This window comes from Gouania willdenowi, chromosome 6 (assembly GCF_900634775.1).
Source record: "Gouania willdenowi chromosome 6, fGouWil2.1, whole genome shotgun sequence".
Taxonomy (NCBI): Eukaryota; Metazoa; Chordata; class Actinopteri; order Blenniiformes; family Gobiesocidae; genus Gouania; species Gouania willdenowi.
This window is the reverse complement of record NC_041049.1, coordinates 22654155-22673501: the sequence shown is the minus strand read 5'-3', so window position 1 is coordinate 22673501 and position 19347 is coordinate 22654155. Positions and strand designations below refer to the sequence as shown.

At 38.2% G+C, this 19347-nt stretch overlaps 1 protein-coding gene across 6 annotated transcripts in view; it reads left to right on the top strand.

Moving 5' to 3' along the window:
* Positions 1 to 19347, top strand: part of LOC114465942 (anoctamin-4) — a 49146-nt gene that overhangs the window by 2272 nt on the left and 27527 nt on the right. For 3 of the 6 annotated variants that reach the window (XM_028451327.1, XM_028451324.1, XM_028451326.1), the window contains exons 2-11: positions 3267 to 3467; positions 3573 to 3718; positions 4473 to 4622; positions 7756 to 7856; positions 8221 to 8265; positions 15171 to 15302; positions 15543 to 15649; positions 18006 to 18061; positions 18194 to 18315; positions 18400 to 18534. In XM_028451327.1, the coding sequence (XP_028307128.1) occupies positions 3407 to 3467; positions 3573 to 3718; positions 4473 to 4622; positions 7756 to 7856; positions 8221 to 8265; positions 15171 to 15302; positions 15543 to 15649; positions 18006 to 18061; positions 18194 to 18315; positions 18400 to 18534 (1055 nt within the window). In that variant the 5' untranslated portion in view covers positions 3267 to 3406. Of the gene's footprint in view, positions 1 to 1592; positions 1714 to 3266; positions 3468 to 3572; positions 3719 to 4472; positions 4623 to 7755; positions 7857 to 8220; positions 8266 to 12881; positions 13492 to 15170; positions 15303 to 15542; positions 15650 to 18005; positions 18062 to 18193; positions 18316 to 18399; positions 18535 to 19347 lie in introns of those variants that run through there. The other 3 variants (XM_028451325.1, XM_028451329.1, XM_028451330.1) reach the window with 3 other exon arrangements.

Here is a 19347-nt window from a genome sequence, read left to right as displayed (position 1 = left end):
CCATCTCATAACTTCCTCGTAGCTTCACCGTAAAGCCGCTGGCAGGCAGTGTTGCACCTAAATGCATTCAATGAAAGATCGTTCATGAACCAGTTCATATTTTGGCCAAACGTAAACTGTACGTACACTAATTCTGCCTGACGAATGTTTTTTTTTTTGTCCTTTGTGAATGACGCTAAACTTTGCTTAGCAGAGTGCCAAATTTCTATTGAGCATTCCAGGTGATTCTGAAGAAGTTCATGTAGAAAATTAAGTTAAGAGTGCTGGCAGGTAAAGCCGCTAGCTGTGGCACCCACATCGTGAAAAGTCCTTGACATTCCAATTACAATGGTAAAAAAATTGAGAACCCAAAGGAAGCTTGTCACCCAAATTCCAGAATGCTTAGCTATGTCATGTGTGAGTGAAACTGTACCTTCTTGAGTTTGGAACACCTTTCTAGCACGGTAATATGCCACAACTGTCAGTGTGTGGGGATGTGGACTCAAATGCAGAGACAGGTGGTGGCAGCAGGCAGGGATAACCTTGGTAATTCCAGTCCGTATTTAATTCTTAGACAACAAAAAAACTAAATCCAAAAAGGCACAAGGAAACCAGGGAGCAGGGAACAAAATGCAGCAGGACACAAAGAGGGTGACAAGGGTAACGTTGATGACAAACCAGCAACCATTCTGTGTCCAAGCACTCAGCTAAATAGTGCAGGATTAGGCCCTCAAGTCTGGCCTGATTAGGAATGGGCCAGACTTGGGGGCAAAAAATAAGGCAACTAATCACTCACAACTCAAACGCACTGACATCACTGGGAGGTGGAGACACGAGCAGGAACACGAAGGTAGTGTGAGTGTGGGCCAGCGAGGGAAGGGAATTAAGGAACAGAATGCCTTTCTCTAACATGAGTGCACCCTAGGATGGTATGGAACAGGTGAAGTCTAGTTTAAGTGGTTTAGGATTGATGCTAAACCTATTTTTTAATTTAAGATTTTTAACCAAAACGTAAACTGAGAGGAAACTAAGCTTGTCTGATTATAACGAGCATTGGGTCCAGAAGACAATGGGTTTTTTGAATAATAAATTGAAATAGACTACCAATCATGAACTCCAGTATGTGGCTTTATACCTACAATTTATTGAATTATCTACTCTTCAATGGCTTCTGCAACGATCCAGTATAACAAGCAGTATATGAACAAATGTGGCTTAAAGATTTATCTAGCTCTTTGAAATGACTGCTCTTGTGAATTTTATTAAGCCTCTCGCTCCAAATACAAGAGATCTTCATTCATCAACATTGAGCTGCTTGCTGTTCCTCGGAGACCAAGTATATTATTATTCATTTCTTATCTGGCCCACAACAAAGTGATACTCCTGTTAAAAACTGTCACTGATCATCATAAATGCACAATTTACATACCATGGTTCTTTTACGTGACTTGGTATATTCATGCAATTCTTTTTTCAGAATTGTGGATCCATATATGCATTTCACCAATGCCCTAGTCCGTGCATTGGTAAACTCCTTTGTCTTGCCTACATGCTGACCATTCCGTTGTGGTGTGAGTTCTGAGGAGAACACTGTAGTTGTTTGTTTAGTTTAAGCATCAGTACCTATACACCAGCCTTGAAGCTTACTGGTTACTGGTGTGACATTGCGACTAAAGTTTGATGGGGACCTCATAAACCAACCGCTTTGTTGACACACCATCAGGATGCTGGGTAGTAAGTAATGTCATATTTCTAGTACGAAATGTTCCCTTCTTTCATTGAGACACCATTTTATGATTCCACTATTCACCCTTTTATTTGGATACACGTACAAGACAATGGTTCTCAAATTTTGATGCATGGACCCCTCATACATTGACGGGTTAGGAACTTAAGGAACCAAACCAATGTTGGATTCCGCTTACTATCTCAATGTCACAACAACACAATGTCAGGATTGGTATGTGTGCAGGTGTAATTGTGACTGTGGATATGTAGAAAATCATAAATAAAAGAAAAATCATAAACATGAATATCTGTCCTTTATTTCACCTGGTGTTCAATCAACTCCAATGCTAATGCATCTTTTCAATCACACGTTTTTATATTTTATATTTTTGACAGTTTTTAGATACAAATTTATTTACTTTAGGAAATATGATGTAAAAAAATTAAGACAAACTCAAGTAGGTTATTCAGACTACATACCTGCACTGTTGATAAGATGTTAATGCTAAGACTTAAGCTCTAAATAATGCTGCTAGCATAAACTACACATGTTTGGATGCTACTTTGTACATTTACCCAAAACAATATTGAACAATTTGATCTACTTTTTTAATCTTCTTTTGTTCAGCCAATGCTAGGTTAATGCTAATGCTAGACTAACGCTATTGCTAGGATAATGGTATTGTTAGGTTAATGTTTGGTTAATGCTAAGCTAATAGTTATGCTTGGCTATTGCTAATGCTAGGTAAATGCTATTGCAAATGTTAGGTTAATGCTTATATAAGGCTAATACCTTCTAATGATAGGCTATTGCTAACGCTATGTTAATGCTAACGCTGAGCAAATGTTAATGCTAGGTTAATGCTGATGCTAGGCTAATGCTAATGCTCAATAATACCCACCTGCAGCCGCGGGTACAGTACAAGCGACGCCCCCTACAAACCACGCCCACGCAAGCAATTTTTCAATGTAACCTCAAATTTAGCCAGGAAGTGTAGGCGGTAGCGATTGAGGTTAGTGTAAAAGTTTATGTCCAGGTATAGTAAAAAAGGAAGTTAAGTATTGCAAAGTTTTCCAAATTTGCCAGAAAAGTGGGGGCGATAGTGGTTGAGCTTAGTGGAAATGTTCATGTCCAGGTATAGTAAAAAAGAAAGGTAAGTATTGGAAAGTTCCAAACTTGCCAGAACAGTGGAGACGGTAGCGGTTGAGGTTAGTGGAAAGGTTCATGTCCCGGTATTGGACCAGGGAGATCGATAGGGCATATTTTGTTGGGGGCGTGGTTTGTACGGAGCGTGGTGTGCTGCGGCTGCAGGTAGACCCTTCTCCTAATGCTAGACTAATGCTAACGGTAGGCTATTTCTAACAGTAGGCTAATGCTAAGCTAAGGCCGTGCGACGTGGGCCAGCACCTGCATCTTCACTTACATTTTCTTCAGGAAATGCAAATATTCTAGTTATTATTGCACCTGCAAATTTGTGATGGTGACTTTGTGCTGTTTTATAAGTGTTTATTGCAATATGTATGACAAACACATTACAATACATTACTTTGACCTCCAGGTGTGAATTTAATCCTACATGGGTCTGAGTCCCAGCAGCAGAGCCCCTCACCATCATAAAGTCCTGCTGCAAACATAGCCTTTGGCTCCCAGGCAGCAGACCTACCCCTTGTCCTTCCCTTCAGAGAGACAACAGACATCATGGAAGAGTCCTTGACTGAGGCCCCGGACCCCATGTCCAATGATAACATACCTGCTCTGGGTGAGGACCATGGACCAAACCCCCCTAAATCAATTTTTGTACAGTAAAGGACAGTGAAATTTTGTTAAGTTGATATCAGAATATCCTTCTCATTTTGTCCTTCAGGTGTGAAAGATATTAACATGTTGCTTGAAACTGAAAGGTCAGAGAGCATTAGCAGTCTGTCCAAAGATGATGATTCCACCCTTCAGAACCCAGTGACCCACGGCAGTTCCACTGATGACCACAAGTCTTATTCAGGCCTCGCTGAGGTTAATGATGGAGTAATAATTTATTTAACTCTAAGTACAAATTTATTGTTCATGGCTTAGCACTTTTTAGGATGCCTGAGTGACACATATTAGTTGTTAACTCTGAAATATTGGAAAACAGCAGGGTTGGGGTCAGTTACATTTTTAAATTATAATTACATCTTCAATTGTCTATGTTCATCTACAACTCAGTTATTATTATTGTGACCTGCATTTTTTTCAATTACAATTAAATTTACAATTATTATTCATCCCCTGAAAGTCAATTACAATTACGGTCTCAATTACTAAAATTCAATTCCTCATCACAATTACTGAGCCTGGAAGAAATAACCCCATAAAACGTTTTAGGGTCTCATACTAGCCTTATCTAAGAAAAAAAAAATCACAAATTAAAAAAAAAAAAAAATGTTTTGCCTTGCCTCCGAAATGTTTTTCACATTTTTTTCTTATTTTTCATGCCTTACTGCATTTTACCTGAGTTTTAGTGTGGTTTAAGTTTGCTCATCATATTTGAACTTGTCTTAGGGTCTCAGGGTGATCTCAGGGGAAAAAATTCAAAATTGAACTCCAATTATGATTACAACGACAGGTTTTTTTCAATACAATCATAATTACGTCATAATTGTAATTAATTATCAATTACGTTGTTACAATTATAATTGACCCCAACCCTGATAAACAGTGCATTTTATTTACAGTATGTGACTCATACTGTCTTTCCCTGACCAACTTTATGTCTGCCTGTTCTCAGGGGATGTGTAAGTCCACTTGTCTGCACTTCAGCGATGGAAAGAGCCGCATCGACTACATCCTGGTTTACAGAAAGTCCAGTTCCCAGTCAGAGAAGAGGGAGATCTTTGAGCGAAATATCCGTGCAGAGGGTCTGCATATGGAAAAAGAGGTCAATTAACCTTTCAGACATGTTAGAAATAGGGGTGTAAATCACCAGCTTCACGATACGATGTCGATATCTTTGGATGAAGATATACGATGTTTGCCGATATCACAAAGTCTCTCACAATACGATTTTGATTCGATTCACAAGCCTGTGATCGATATGATCTCATACAATCATTTACATGTATATCAACTCCCAAAAAACAACTAAAAAATGATTTGACCATTTTTTTTCTAAAGTCTTTCAGGTATCAGGCATTATATAAACAGTATAAACACCATTCTGTAACATTTAACAAAGTGTCCAAAAAAGTATCTAGTAGTTTTATTTAAATTATTACAGTGCAGTATGTTTTTAATAATACAAAAATATGACTTTAAAAACAGTTCATTTCACTGTAACAAACTGTAACCAGATGGGGAAAAGTGTCACTGGCATGTTATTATTATAAATATTATTATTATTTTAACATTGACATGTTAATGATGCCACATTGTTATATAACTAAGTATAATAACATTTTAAGGGGCATATGATGAATTTGTGTAAAACAAAAAAAAAAACCACATGATTTATTTGTTTTGATTTGGTTTCAAAATGGAATCACCAAACAATGAAGGGTACACGGATAATAATGGTACATATATGGTTTTGATACAATTTTTTCTTCTTTTTTATTAAATAAATATTTCAAGTGGACTTCCAGACACTTGTTTTTCAGTAGTCCTGTTTATTTACATGAACAGACGCTGTTTGTTGTGGGGAGTTAGTATAAATCAACCCATTTACGACCACGGACCGAATACTGAAGGTATCAGATCTCAGTTTGAGTGTCTGTGCACTCACATACGTGTTAAATTCCTAGCAAAACAACCTTCTTCAACCCAATTCTTATCGTCTTAAAATCAGCATCACTACTATAGCGCTGCACTTTCATTCTTATTTCACTTCCTGATATATAGTTCATCATTTTTACCTCTTTCCTTGCGTGGCTTATTCTCCTTGACTCCTCGCTTTGCCGACCAACAATGTAAACAATGCAGGTTCCGTGCCGCTCTCAGGTTACCTCGTTGGTGTTTTATAGCGGTTGGCTCCACATTCAGGAAGCTGCAGCGGGGCATTACTGGTCGGCGGCTGCAGTGTACAGTGTACAAATTGGGGTTGCATGGCTTTGTTGTCGCATGGCTTTTGTTACATTATGCTACCATCCCCGCGCAGGTAATGGTGGCATGGACGTACAAACGTGCTATGTGAATTTCAAAATAAAGAATCAAGCCCGCTAAAGGATTGGGCACTGACAGATACTTCGACACACCCCCAACCTCTGGATCGAAAGACTACCCCACGACCACCTGAGCCACAATTTTAGTTTTGATTGGTTTGTTTATAGTCCCACAATAATGTTGAAATTGCACATTTTTAATCAATAAAATCAGGATTTTTCTGGTCTGACCAGCTTTAGTACAAACTAAGGGTGTGCGATCTGACGATATTAGATCGTTAAGGATTACAACGTGACGACGACCTCCCAAATCACGGAGATCGTAGAACCGTCTGCAGTTCACATTGTAACCCTTGCGGTGCCGTGTCTGTGCCATATGTCTGTGGTTCATACACAGAACATCCAATGGTTTTTTTCTCTGCCAAATCACACCATTTTCTAGTCAGCATGTCAACATTACAGATTATTAAGCGCTTAAACAGGGCAGAAGTACGTTCCGCTACCCCTCCTCCCCAGTGCACGGACACACAGAGTTAGCTGTGCTGCTTCCTCCGTGTTAGCGACTGTCTGTCAGAGGCTCAGTGCAGATGTGTGTCTGTCTGTTAAACTCCATCAGTTCTGAGTGTTGAAGCAATGAAATATGTTTGAGAAAACACTGCATGTGTTTCTCTTCTATAACTAAGCTCTATCGCTGCGCTGTAGCAAATAGCTTCTGCTGCTGCTGAAGCTAACGGGGCTGTTTCCACATTCTTAAAGAGACAGTGTCCTGAATGTGATTTACTTTAAAAACTACTTTCAGCAACTCAGAGCTGCCCTGAAAAAAGCAACACTACATAATTTAATCACATTTCAGCCTTAAGGAAGGAAAAAGTCAAAGGTGATACAAAATGTTGATATTGTGCTGCTAGTGATTAATAAAAGGGTCTTTGTGGCATTTTTCTCCACTGACTTTGACCCATTATTGTTTTTCTTGTAAAACTATTGAAAAAATAAAATAAAATAAATAAATGGAGCTTATATCACCTATTGCCATTTTGAGGAAAAATATAGTTATGAATATTGGTACATATCACTCAGGCCTAATGTAACCAAAGCAGTACCGTTTTATCTTGTAAAGGATATGATTGGCGTTCAAACACTGCTTAAAGTAGGATTTTATTAATATGAGTGTGTTACCTCAATAACAAATAGAAATCACTAGACTGATATGCTGCCTTGTTATGTAGCAAGTGTTGCTAATGCTAATGCTACACTACTTTAGTTAAACAAAGTAAAAAGACTGTGTGACTATAAGAACATGTCAGCCCTTTTGTTTAATGTTAATTGTACTTGGAACCAGTCTGATAAATTTGTTACATACAATTTAAAAAAATAATAATAATTACCTTGTCCTAAATGTCCTTTTATTCCTTTTTTCCATTTAGGGCGATTATTTTAAGTAGGTGATTTGGTTTGTTTTATTGGTAAATAACTTTAAAATAGTCTAAATGATTTCAATGAAAAAAATCATGATAAAATTGTGACCGTGATATTTTTCCCATATCGCCCACCCTAGTGCAAACTAGGTAGAATGTGGCTCCTGAACCAAAATATGTTTGACATCTCTGGTGTAAAGGATTGAAATGGGTATGGATGAATAAAAATCGACACCAAGCTGATTTAACACTGTTTTTAGCCAATCACTGTCACTTCTACACAGGAGATTTCCTGACCAGTTTGACCACAAGCTGGTTGGCTATAACTCCATTCCTTATTACTAGCAAATCAACTGTGTGGTGCTTGGTGCAATGAAGCATCTGTAACAAAAAAAATGTCTATCTTTTATTACCAACATTTTTAGTCTTTAATAAATCATTCTTTCTACATTTGCCATTTTGCTTATATGACATTGTTCTGTGGTTCTTCTTCTTATAGGCCTCTCTAACCAACAGTGATGTCATCTTCTTGAAAGTTCATGCTCCCTGGGATGTTCTCTGTCGCTATGCTGAGCTGATGAACATTCGCATGCCTTTCCGGTACGACAGGGTTTGTAACATGTATAGATGAACTAAAATACCTTTGTTTTTGGAAACCTCTAGTAAAATGACTTCCTCTCCACAGGAAATGTGTGCAATGTTTTAAGAACAGGTTCAAATTCACATTATTTTTCCTGCTAACTATGCATGCTCTTCTTGATCTGTATCTATTTCTTACATTCTTACGTTGCCAGCCGTTAAGCTATAGAAATCAAAGATAAGAAATGCCAAAGAAATATGTTTTTTTATTGCCATGAAAGGCAGCAGTAACAAGAAAGTAGTTAGTACATCCTGCAGCCACTATGCTAAACATGTAATTTTTTTCCCGGTCACTACCTTTATTTGTCACCTTTTCCAAATGCAGGAGGAAATTTTTTTACATGCACCGACGACACAAGTTCATGAGCAGGTGAGTAATGGAAGCAGTAGCAGATAATATCAAATCTTGAATGGAACTTCTCTACAATGTTCTAGTACATCAGTGGTCATAGGTTGGAAGAGTTGATAGCTAGAAGGCTGTGGGTTTACATGTTGTCTTTAAAGTGTCTGGGAATGCATAGTTTTTCTTGATTATTGGTATACTAATAGTACAAGCACACAAACTGACTTCTTAAATGTTGTTTTTAGGGAAAAAAATGTTTTGAATTTTTTCGGAAATATATAACTAATATTTACTTTAAAACAATGTAATTGACTCTTTCTCTGTGCTCATGTAATAAACATCACTGAATATGTACTTAAATCTTTGGAAACAAAAACAAAATAGATATTTTTTTTAAATGTAAGTTTAGATTTTACAAGAAATGTTTTTTTTTTTTTCCCAGTTTTTTCAGTCCATGTGTAAGTCAATTATTCAACTTTATGTCCTGTCCTCCTGTCTGACATCTATCAGCAATTCACTGGACAAAATTAATTTTGGTTCTTTTTTTTGTGATTTATTTATGTAATTAAACATTTGTAAACATTTTAGTTATCTTGCCTTTCTTTGCATTAAGTTTTAGACTAGTCTTTGTCCTGTTGACAAAAACTAGGACAAAAAGTTATTATTTTAGAAAATTAGCACAAGAAAGTTTCCAGCGCCTTGCACCCTAAAACCGATACAGACGGATTATACAATATGTCAAACCTTATCACTGGCACTCATGTTATCCTTTAGAAGTACCACACAAATATAAAACCAGATTCACAGACTGGGACTCACCCTCTACAGCACCGCATCGGATTCAAGAGTAACTAAACCCCTGCTTTCTCCTGACCTGCCACTAGAAAGGAAATTCAAAAAATATCTTGATTATGGGCAGGGCTCCTGGAGCAGTTAAGACACGCCCAGTCTATACCATAAAATCTCCAATAAACGTCCTTAGTGCAAACAAAGCTGACTTCGGCATTCAAGCAGCCTCTGCCAAGCAATTCAGATCTGGCCAAAGCTTTAACATCTGCCATCTGAGTCTTTATAGCAGCAGATAAAAGCTGTTAAGCTGTGAGGAGCTTATTTTTTTTGTAATATTTTATATATTTTTTGTTTGAGAATATTATTATTACCAGTGTTACGCTCAGCCTAGGAGCCAGTGAATGGCACATGAACACGTCATCCTTTACCAGCCTCAAGCAGCACACCAGACACATCTTTACCAAAAGCTGGGCTATTTATTTGAGCCACATACGAAAAAATAATAGGTACATAACTGGGTTACGCAGAACCCAAAAATAAAAGAACATAAGTTTCCTAGCCAACTGGGCCAAACTAAAGAAAAAGTATCACCGCGTCGGTCTCGCTGTCAAGCTGTCAGCTGTCAAAAAGGCAGAAGGACGTGCTGCGTGCTGGTTGGAGCGTGGGTATAGGATGACCCGTCCTCTGAACCACCTCTGGCGACACCATACGTCATCCGGGTCTTTTTGTTGCCTCCCTCCACCGAAGCTCAGCCAATCCGAAGTGGACCCGTTATTCACAGACCACGTAGGTTGGGCTGTTGATAGAGAGACACACTCCCCCCAGCGCACAACACAGAAACACAGGTAGCACAAAAACAAAACTGACATGCGACAACAGTCGTAACAACCAGGCAGCACTTTACAACAGTAAAGTTTTTTTTAAAAAAACTTTATTTTCATATTCTGTATAATGTTAAATACATTGTTGGTTCTGGCTAACCTCCATTCGCAGCATGGGGCCAAATCTTCTTGGAGAGGAACAATGTCGTTGACTTTTGCATTCCTTTTGTTTTTCTGCCACTTTGTCTTTATTCTTAGTACGTCGTGTCTTACTTTTTAGACTCAAAATCTCATCTGCAAACGTTTCTTTCTGAACTAACTTAATATGGTAAGTTCTGATTTTTTCATTTATTCTAAGCTTGTACTTTCACTGGTACTTTGGTTTGCACCTTTGAATTATTTGACATATCTTTTCAATCTTGCAACTGCTTGTACAGCTCTTGACAAATCAGAAAATTTCTGTAGCCAATCCATTAATGATCTTTCTTCTTTTGCTTTAGTGTTGCATACAAAAGCCTTGCAAAGTTCAGGATCACCTTCTCTTACTTCTCCCACCTTGCACTCTCTGCCGGGTAGTTCTTTTTGCCTGGCTGGAATAAAGTCATGTGTATACACTGGTGGCAAGGAGATTTGTTTACCTGAATAAAAGCTTCTGATTTGTAGGTTATTCAGTCTTTGGGAGCTTCCTACTTTAGCTCTAGAAGCAATGGTAGAGAGCTTGAGCTTAATCCTTTTTTTCTTTGCATCTAAATCTTCAGCTAATTCACTTAGAATAAATGTTGTATCACTTTGATAAGCTAGCAAGCCATACACAACAACTTCTTGTTGTGGCTGAACTTTGGAGGAAAGCCTAACAGGTATTATTGCAGCTGTACGTGTATTTATTTCATCTACTGTTACTCTATTTAAAGTAACAGTCTTAGTTGTTTCTTCTTAGTTGAGATCCTTTGTTGCACCTGTCTTGATTTGTACTCAACTTTTCTTGACTTTCGCCTTGTTCATCATGTGGGTTTTGTCCTCTTTCCTCATGAAGACACATAGGATGACGATTTTGGCACATGTCATACACACTGCTGTTGTTGCAGTTTTTTGAATAGTGACCAGACTTTAAACAGCCAAAGCAGATCTTTTCAGCTTGTATGAATTGGACTCTGTCGGGCACTGCATTTTCCATTAACTTTCTGCATTTGTGCAGTGTATGGCTATTATTCTTATAGGAGATGCATGTTATAAATGTATTTGCACTTGTTAATGTCTTTGCTCCAATATTTATTTGTCTTTGAAATTTCGGTATTTCGGCTTCACTTTATTTCAATGACTGCAGTAATGTAACTGGATTATATGGTGTTTTTGCTTCCTTGGCCAGGAACTTCACAAACTGGCTGAATGAGGGGAAGTGGTTTCTTTCTTCTTCTTCTTCTGTAACTTTTCTGTTCTAGCTTGCCGTTAACCAATCTAGTAGCTTTGAAAGAATTCTCTTGTTTTCATTACAGTCATTGAAAATGTCCAATATTTTGATATCTACCATAGCAGCTTCACAGCCTCAAAGAAAATCAACAAATTATGTTCAAAGATTAGTTCAAAGCTACTGTATCTTTAGGTCCTATCTTGGGCCATGCTTGGAGTTTGTCTCTGTATGATTTTGCAGTCTCAAATGGGTTTCCATGTCTCTCTTCCAGAAGCTCATAGGCAGCCGCATAGGAAGACACTGTTCCAAGTATCAAATAGCCCTCGAGTGCCTTCTGAGCTTGTCCACTGACATACAGTATCTTCGAAGATACTATATCGTCTCTTTTTCTTTAATGTTTTTCTGATCAATTATAGTCTCAAAGGAGAGTTTCCAGTCTTTGTATTTTAATGGATCCTCACTGCAGGGTTCAGGAACTGGAATTTGGTTGTCACTTAAAGCTCCTGCAAGCACCTTAACAAGTCCTGCAGTACTTTCTGAAGAAGTCACAGCTTTTAGGATGAGAGGCTTTTGAAGGAGTAGGGGACTTGTGAAGACTGGCACTTCTTTGTCAGCAAATACTTCCTGCTCCACAATCTCGTTTTGTTATTCTTCATTTGCTTTGACTTGATCATACACTTGCATTCTTGCTTGTGTTGCTTGGAGACTCTTTATTGCTTCCAGTTGCTGTATTTTCCTTTTCTTTTCCTCAAGAGTTGTCTCTAACTTCATAAACTCATTTTTTATTTGAGCTCTAGTTTCAGCCTCTTCTTCCTCTCTCAAGCCTTTGGTTTAGTTTTTCTGCTTCTTGCTCTAAACTACGCTTTACTGCAGCTGCTTTTTGATCAGCTAACTTTCTTTTAGCCTCTGCTCAAGATATTCTAATTCTATTTGCTCTTTTTCTTGTTCTTTTAGCACTTTTAGAACAGCTTGGCTTGCTGCAGCCTCATCAACAGCTTCTTGTCACTTTACAGAAGATCTTTGAATGCTCTGTAGCACTTTTCATTACAGAAGCAATCAAACCTGACTTGGAGGAGCTTGGATAGAAGAGAGAACCTGCTTCAGGCCAACCATGCTTTTCTTCTTCCTCTGGAGACTTTCCTCCCAACTGACTTGAGGCTTTGAATAGAATGAACTTAGAAATTTGTACACACTGATCCACTTTACTACAAAAGTCTTGGTCTGGAGTTGAGATTGTACGTAGTTCACCATGAACACATTGAATATCTGCAGAAAGGCTGGTAACATCACCTATGACATCTGTCAGCAAATCTTCAGATAAAGGCTCTATGGATTTGGATAATGACTGCTTTGAAGACCTGGCTTGAATTTTCCACTTATCATAAATGTAGTTTAACCTTTGTTGCAGTGCCCTAATTTTTCCTTTGTCCGTCTCTGTTAGTGTTGGGTCTTTGACTTCTTCTTAACTGCTGCTTTTCTTCTTCTTGGTCTTCAACATCACTAGCCTGACTTCTTTCTGCACTATCCCTCTCATTGTCTACAGCAGTCTCTCCCAAAGCGATCGCATTGCAGGGGGGCCGCAAAGTGTGATCCACAAAATATATGAATTTCATAGAAAAATATTATTTTAAATTAATTATTTAAAGTTATACATTTTTCAATGCAGGACATTATTCGGAATTATATACTGACAGTTAAACTATTGTAAGTAAATTTACAAGTCGCTAAAAATAGGTCGGAACTATAAATAATAAAATAAAGGGGAGGAATTAAAGGTGAGGGGACGCATGAACGGCGGGAAATAAGTAGCAGTCATGGACCGATGGCTGCTCGGCAAAAAGAAGTCTACTGCTAATTCAATTCAACTGGATTCAGAACCCGTTTGTTACCCACGACCAGGAGACCATCGCAGGACTTGCATGTAGAGAGCAGGACAACCTTGTGGAATTATCGTGTGATAGCTCATTGAAACTGATCTTTGCAGAGACACACCTGGCATCTTTTTGGATGCGCATTTACGCGGAATACCCAGAGCTTGCCAACAAAGCCCTCAGGCTTCTCATGCCGTTTACAACCACATATCTGTGTGAAACTGGCTTTTCAGCGCTCGTGGGATTAAAAACAAAATACAGAAACAGACTGGACGTGGGGTCAGATCTTCGCCTAAAACTGACCTCAATCCAGCCGGACATTGGGACATTGACAGCAGCAATGCAGCACCATCCCTCTCATTAGGTGAGCACATTTAATGACACCACGCAATCCAAGACTAAAATAATTGTTCTTACACAGCGTTTGCTTTAGGACTTGTGTGAAAGCAAGATAATTAATTTTCTTTAAAGCTTAAATGTTCATAGTGGATCTGCGTGTTTATTTTCTGTGGGTTGCCATGTTGGGATGTTTCCGCCTTGAAATCCCGCGTTAGTTCGTTTTTGCGGGAGTTAAACGAGAGTTTAGTGAGTTCTGCAGTGGGGATGCTTGTGTGACATCCGTGTATGATTGTCCTGCTGCTCTGAATCCAGCAATTAAAATTACTTTTGACAAACCTTCAGTAATCCTTATTTCACATCTCATCCTCACTACAATATCTTCTGGAATTTTGTTCATATTTTTATTGTAAGAATGAATAAGTTGAACCTTAAATAACACTAGGTGCTTTTGCAAGCTTTAAGACTTAATATTGTTTTCTGTAGATTAAACTTTTTTTTAAATAAAAAATATGCATTTGGATTTTCTCCTAACTAAATATCCACAGAAAAATAAACCGCTTTAGTCTTGTTCAGGGGTAGGCAACTATTATCACAGCAGGGCCACAAAAATGGGATTGTCTGATCTGAGGGCCACGATATCAACATGTATGCCAGTATTAAAAATAAAAAACAATCTGAGCATTAACACAGGAAATAAAGGGTTTTGTGGTTGTTTGCATTGTTTTTGTGTAGTTTTTAGTCATTTATCTGTCATTTTGGGAATTTCTGTTGGCATTTTGTGTATTTTACGAGTCAGTGTGTGTTTTTGTTATTTGTTTTTTGCCTGTGTGTTATGTTTGCATTTTGCACATTTTTTGAGTTTTTGTTGTGTCTGTCGTTTTGTGTGTATCAAGTCTTTGTGTATTTTTTATTGACATTCTGTATATTTTGCCATTTTTTTTGTCTGGTTTTGGAGTTATGATGGGCTTTATATTACTTCTAATTTCTTGAATTACCAATTTTGGTGGATTTGTCTTGGGGGCCACACAAAATTAGGCAGAGGGCCGCATGTGGCCCCCGGGCCGCCAGTTGCCCACGTCTGGTCTTGTTGCTAAAAAAATGAGTGTCACTATTGGGTGGGCCCCGAATAACTGTGAAATTTTTAAGTGGGCCCTGGCACTGCTGAGTTTGGGAACCCCTGGTCTACAGACTTTCTAGTCTTAGACATTTTAGATCTCTTTAACCAGCTTTTGTAAATAGATAATGAAATATCTCTTTTAACCTTTGAAACAAAGTATTTAAAATGTTTAAATTAAATATAAATAACTGCAATGCTTAAATGCTGTTTTTCACTCTCAAAACCAGATGTATAGAAAAATGTGCAAATCAACGTAAACTGGAAATTACGACTGATAACTTTTACGTATTAATGCAACTTTAAACCCTAAAATATTAACTTAAATGTGTCTTATAAACAAAAAAGTTATTTAAATTGAAATATTTAAACACTTAATTCACACAACAGCTTTTCTTCATATTTACAATGCTACTTAATAAAAACAAAGGCAACAGGTAAGCAGCAGCTCCTTCTGTAATGGCTGACAGACGCGTGACTGTTGCGCGATAAAGGTAAAAATGAACTAGCTAATAACATGTTGGTGTGCACCACTTGTTTCAAACAAACTAAGAATTCTTGGTGATATTAAAACTTGCTACTTTTTACAGGATGGAAAAACGCATCAACAGATTCCGTGATTGGTTCCCCGGGAAGTCAGTGAAATTCAACCGTGACGCATTACCTGACCTGAAGGAGAACGAGAGTTTTACCGCCCCCTTCAGTCAATCAAGAATCCATCAGTGAGTTTTTGTCAAAGCACAGACACTTTCATAATGTATGATAACTGGTAAATACATTTTCTCTTTCGCCACAGAATTAGCTTTCTGCGGTATGTCAGCATTTGTTCACCATACATCTTTTTAATTATGTAAAGAATTTAGCATTTCAACCTCTAGTGCATTAAACGTATTTCTAAAATATTATAATTCACATAATTCACCTAGCCTACAGATTTGATTTCTCTGTTTTGTTTCCTGCAGTTTCATCATTCACAACAAAGACACATTTTTCAACAATGCAACCAGAAGCCGCATCGTCCACCACATCCTGCAATGGGTCAAATATGAGGAGGGGCAACATAAGATGGGTGAGTTTATTGTTTGAGGGTGCTGTCAATATGCCTAAAAGGCAATGTATTATGAAACTGAGTATTATGTTTGCATTTAATTGATTTTCATCACTCAAAGATGCGTAGAAGAAAGTAAATTAAGAAAATCAGGTTGATGTGACTCAGAGTTTGCAATGGGAAATGCACCGAGTGCATCTGTTTTTTTGTTTTTGTTGTTGTTTTGTTAAGTTTTTTCTGAAGCTTTAATTGTGAGAAAAAAAAAGCAGACAATGGAGTCAAAAGTGTAACAGTGTAAAGTGTCAGTGTAGAGACTAAAACATAAGTCCCTTAAATTGGATGAAAAAACAATTTTGATGAAAAATAGCTTCCTGTGGATTTTAGAACATGGCTTCAAGAGACTTTTATTGTGCGTCCTACAAGTCTGTAAATTATGGGATGTCCAGTGCGACGAGGGGCTGCTCATTTAAAAAGTTCAAGGAGTCACTACAGAGCCAATTTTGAAAAAATAATTACAAAAATCTTGTGAAATTTGAGATTTTGGTACCCATAATATACATGGCAGGTTTTGTCACTTGCAAAAATTTCTAACTACTCCAATTGAGACACTCCATTTTTTGGCAAATGGCGCTCTACCACAGGAAGTCTGTTCCGTAAAAACTCATCATCTTCCTGACAAATGATCATCCATTTGTTATTATCATTATGTGTTCAAAACTGTCCACACAATGCATAAATAGAATGAAAAAAAGTGCTTGTATATCACCACCAGGGGCAGTTTTGTCATGTAATTGTGTGCGGAACGCATTTCCCGTTCTGCACATGACTTTGGGATTTGATTGAGTGAGTTTTGTATGAGTTATTCAAAAATGTCCAGTTTTAAAATTGTTGAAAATTAGCACCCCCTGTAGGCCTGACAATGTGATAAAACTCCCCTTTTAACTGATTTGTCTCCAACTTGTCATGAACAAAAATCCGAAATTTGATGTCAGATTATGAACACTCTGGGAGCAGTTTGCTTTGAAAGACGGTGTGGTTTGGCCATAAATTGAGAAAAAGTGCAAAATTTGGCCCGCTAAATTCAAAATTGCAGACCTCCTGTTGAATTTAGGTCATAGGTCCAAATTACATTTTTGCTAGTCACAGTCTACTGAATATACCTACCAGCTAGTTAAAACCATTGAATAGTTAAAAACTATAGGTGGCGCAAACAAGTCCTGAAATTGCATCAAAAAACTACACATTAATGCATGTGACTGATCTTTCTCCCCTGCTCACCCTGGTCCTGTTTGTTAGATTATACACACACACACACACTTTTTAAGACAGACAGAGAACAGGGGCACACAAACATGGAGACACACAGAGGGATGAAGACAGACAAGGAGACATACTGTAAATGTTACCACATGAATGTTGCTATTTTTTAACATTTATTATTATTGTGTTATATAAATATGTATGTTTAATGTGTTTTTGTGTGTACATTATTACATTTCACACTTGTATTGGCAATGTAAATATGTTTGTCATGCCTATAAAGCTTTTTTTTTTATTTATTTGAGACCGAGCGGATCACCATAATGATCACACTCCCACAACACACCTATGCACACTTAGATCTGTGGTCAGATGCTTGAGAAACCCACCATAGACACAACACCTTAACCAGCTGAGCTGAGGAGAAAGAGACAAAAAGCCCCAGAAATACCTGGATACGGGCTGTCACGCCCCCTTTTTTCTTCTGCTTTTTCTGAGAAAGATTACCACAATTTCTTTTAGTTTTTTGTTTTTTTACGTCTTCCCTTGAATAACTCTGGCACCCCCCAGCGGAGGCATGACCCACACATTGAAAACCCCTCTTCTAGTGCATAAGGACATTTTATGAAACAATCATTTACATCGGCACCACACAGACGCTCATGGGAAACAGATGCCTCACTCCGCAACCAGACCTTGTGCTGTACGGTATGAAATTTGACTTTGAACGTGGCTGTAGGAAGGAGTTGCCTTGTGCGGCAGTAATAACAGGCGTGGCAAGTGCGAGCGCCTGTTATTACTGCTTGCAGTTTTAATTCTGATCAACTACTATTATCGTTATTGATAATTACAGTATTATACCAATATTCCTGTTATGCAGACCTCTGCATAGTGACGCTCTTTATATAGAGAAGAGAAATACGGTCATATATCACTCAGTCCTTCATATTTTGAATTGCTATAAACCTATAACTCAATCATTACTGATGTTCGATGCCCCTGTTGTTCTTTTTTGTTTGTAGTTACTACGTGTATTTCTGATGTTTCCTCTACCATCTCTTTTTGTTGCATCAGTTGTTTTTGACACTTTTTAAAAATGTTTCCTCTTTCATTGCAGGGCTCAATCGTCTTATAAACAACAGTTCATATGAGGCTGCTTTTCCCCTTCATGAGGTAAATATAATTCTTTGAAATTTCTCCAGGACTTCAGGGTATAGTATTGAACTCAAAACAGGTTTAGATTCAAAACATTGCTATGCACATGCTGTGTATGTGGAAATGCTGTATGTGTGCCTACTAACCCAGGGTAGCTACCACGGCAGAAATCCCATCAGAACACATGGAGCGGAGAACCATCGACACCTGCTCTATGAGTGTTGGGCCTGGTGGGGGGTTTGGTACAAGTACCAACCGCTGGACCTCATCAGGTGTGGAAAAGGTTTACATATGTGTGAAGAACATGAAAATACTATCAAATGTAAAAGACCAATGTTGTGCTGTGGGTGTTTTAGGAGGTATTTTGGGGAGATGATTGGCCTGTATTTTGCCTGGCTCGGATGGTACACAGGGATGCTGTTTCCTGCTGCTCTGGTGGGTCTCCTGGTGTTCCTTTATGGTGTTTTCACATTGGAGCAGTGCCAAGTCAGGTAAACAACACCTTCTGTCTCCTAGTGTTGCTTTTCTGATGCTGTGCAGATAATAATCAGTATCATCTCAAGTCATAAGATTCTACTCACAGCTCTTAATAATAACAGCCCTTAAACCTAAATATAATGTGACAATTCTAGCTTGAAATGACGATAAGCTTATAGAAATACAGGATGCAGTGGTTCTTAAATTGTGGGCCAGGACCCAAACATTAGCGGCAGACAAAACCATGGTGCACTATGCCCTGTAAGAGGTTTGAAAACAGACTTTGCTCCAGGGAAGAAGGTGTTTTTCTTCAGGGCAGCAGTAGTGGTCAGAGAAGAGCACGTTCAAATCCAGCAGCGAGTGAACATGGCCACCACCACTATGGTTCCTAAGCCCCTCAACCACCAGACGCCATCAAAATGGCAGCCCACTGCTACCCGTCAGAAACTGTTGAACTGTATGGAATTGATTAAAGCTTTTAAAACAAATAATTGCTTTAAGTGAGATCAAAATGTAAATATAAGCTTTTGTTTTTGGGTTCATAAATGTTTATGACTGAGTCAGTGCCTCATCAGCCATCAACCTGACCGCACGTCACTGGGACAAAGAAGTTTTTGAACAACTGTATTTGAGGGCTGGCAGCAGTCAGTGGCTCAGTAATTGCACCCCTGGCTCAGCGACAGGTGTCGGCATCGGTCGACAGTTTCCAAGCAAAGCCTGACCTCTCAGCTGATGTTCAAAGGTTCAAAATAATATATCCCAAATTATTGTATTAAGTGTAACACAGAGTAATTAAATTTATATTTTATTACGTAGAACGACTGCAG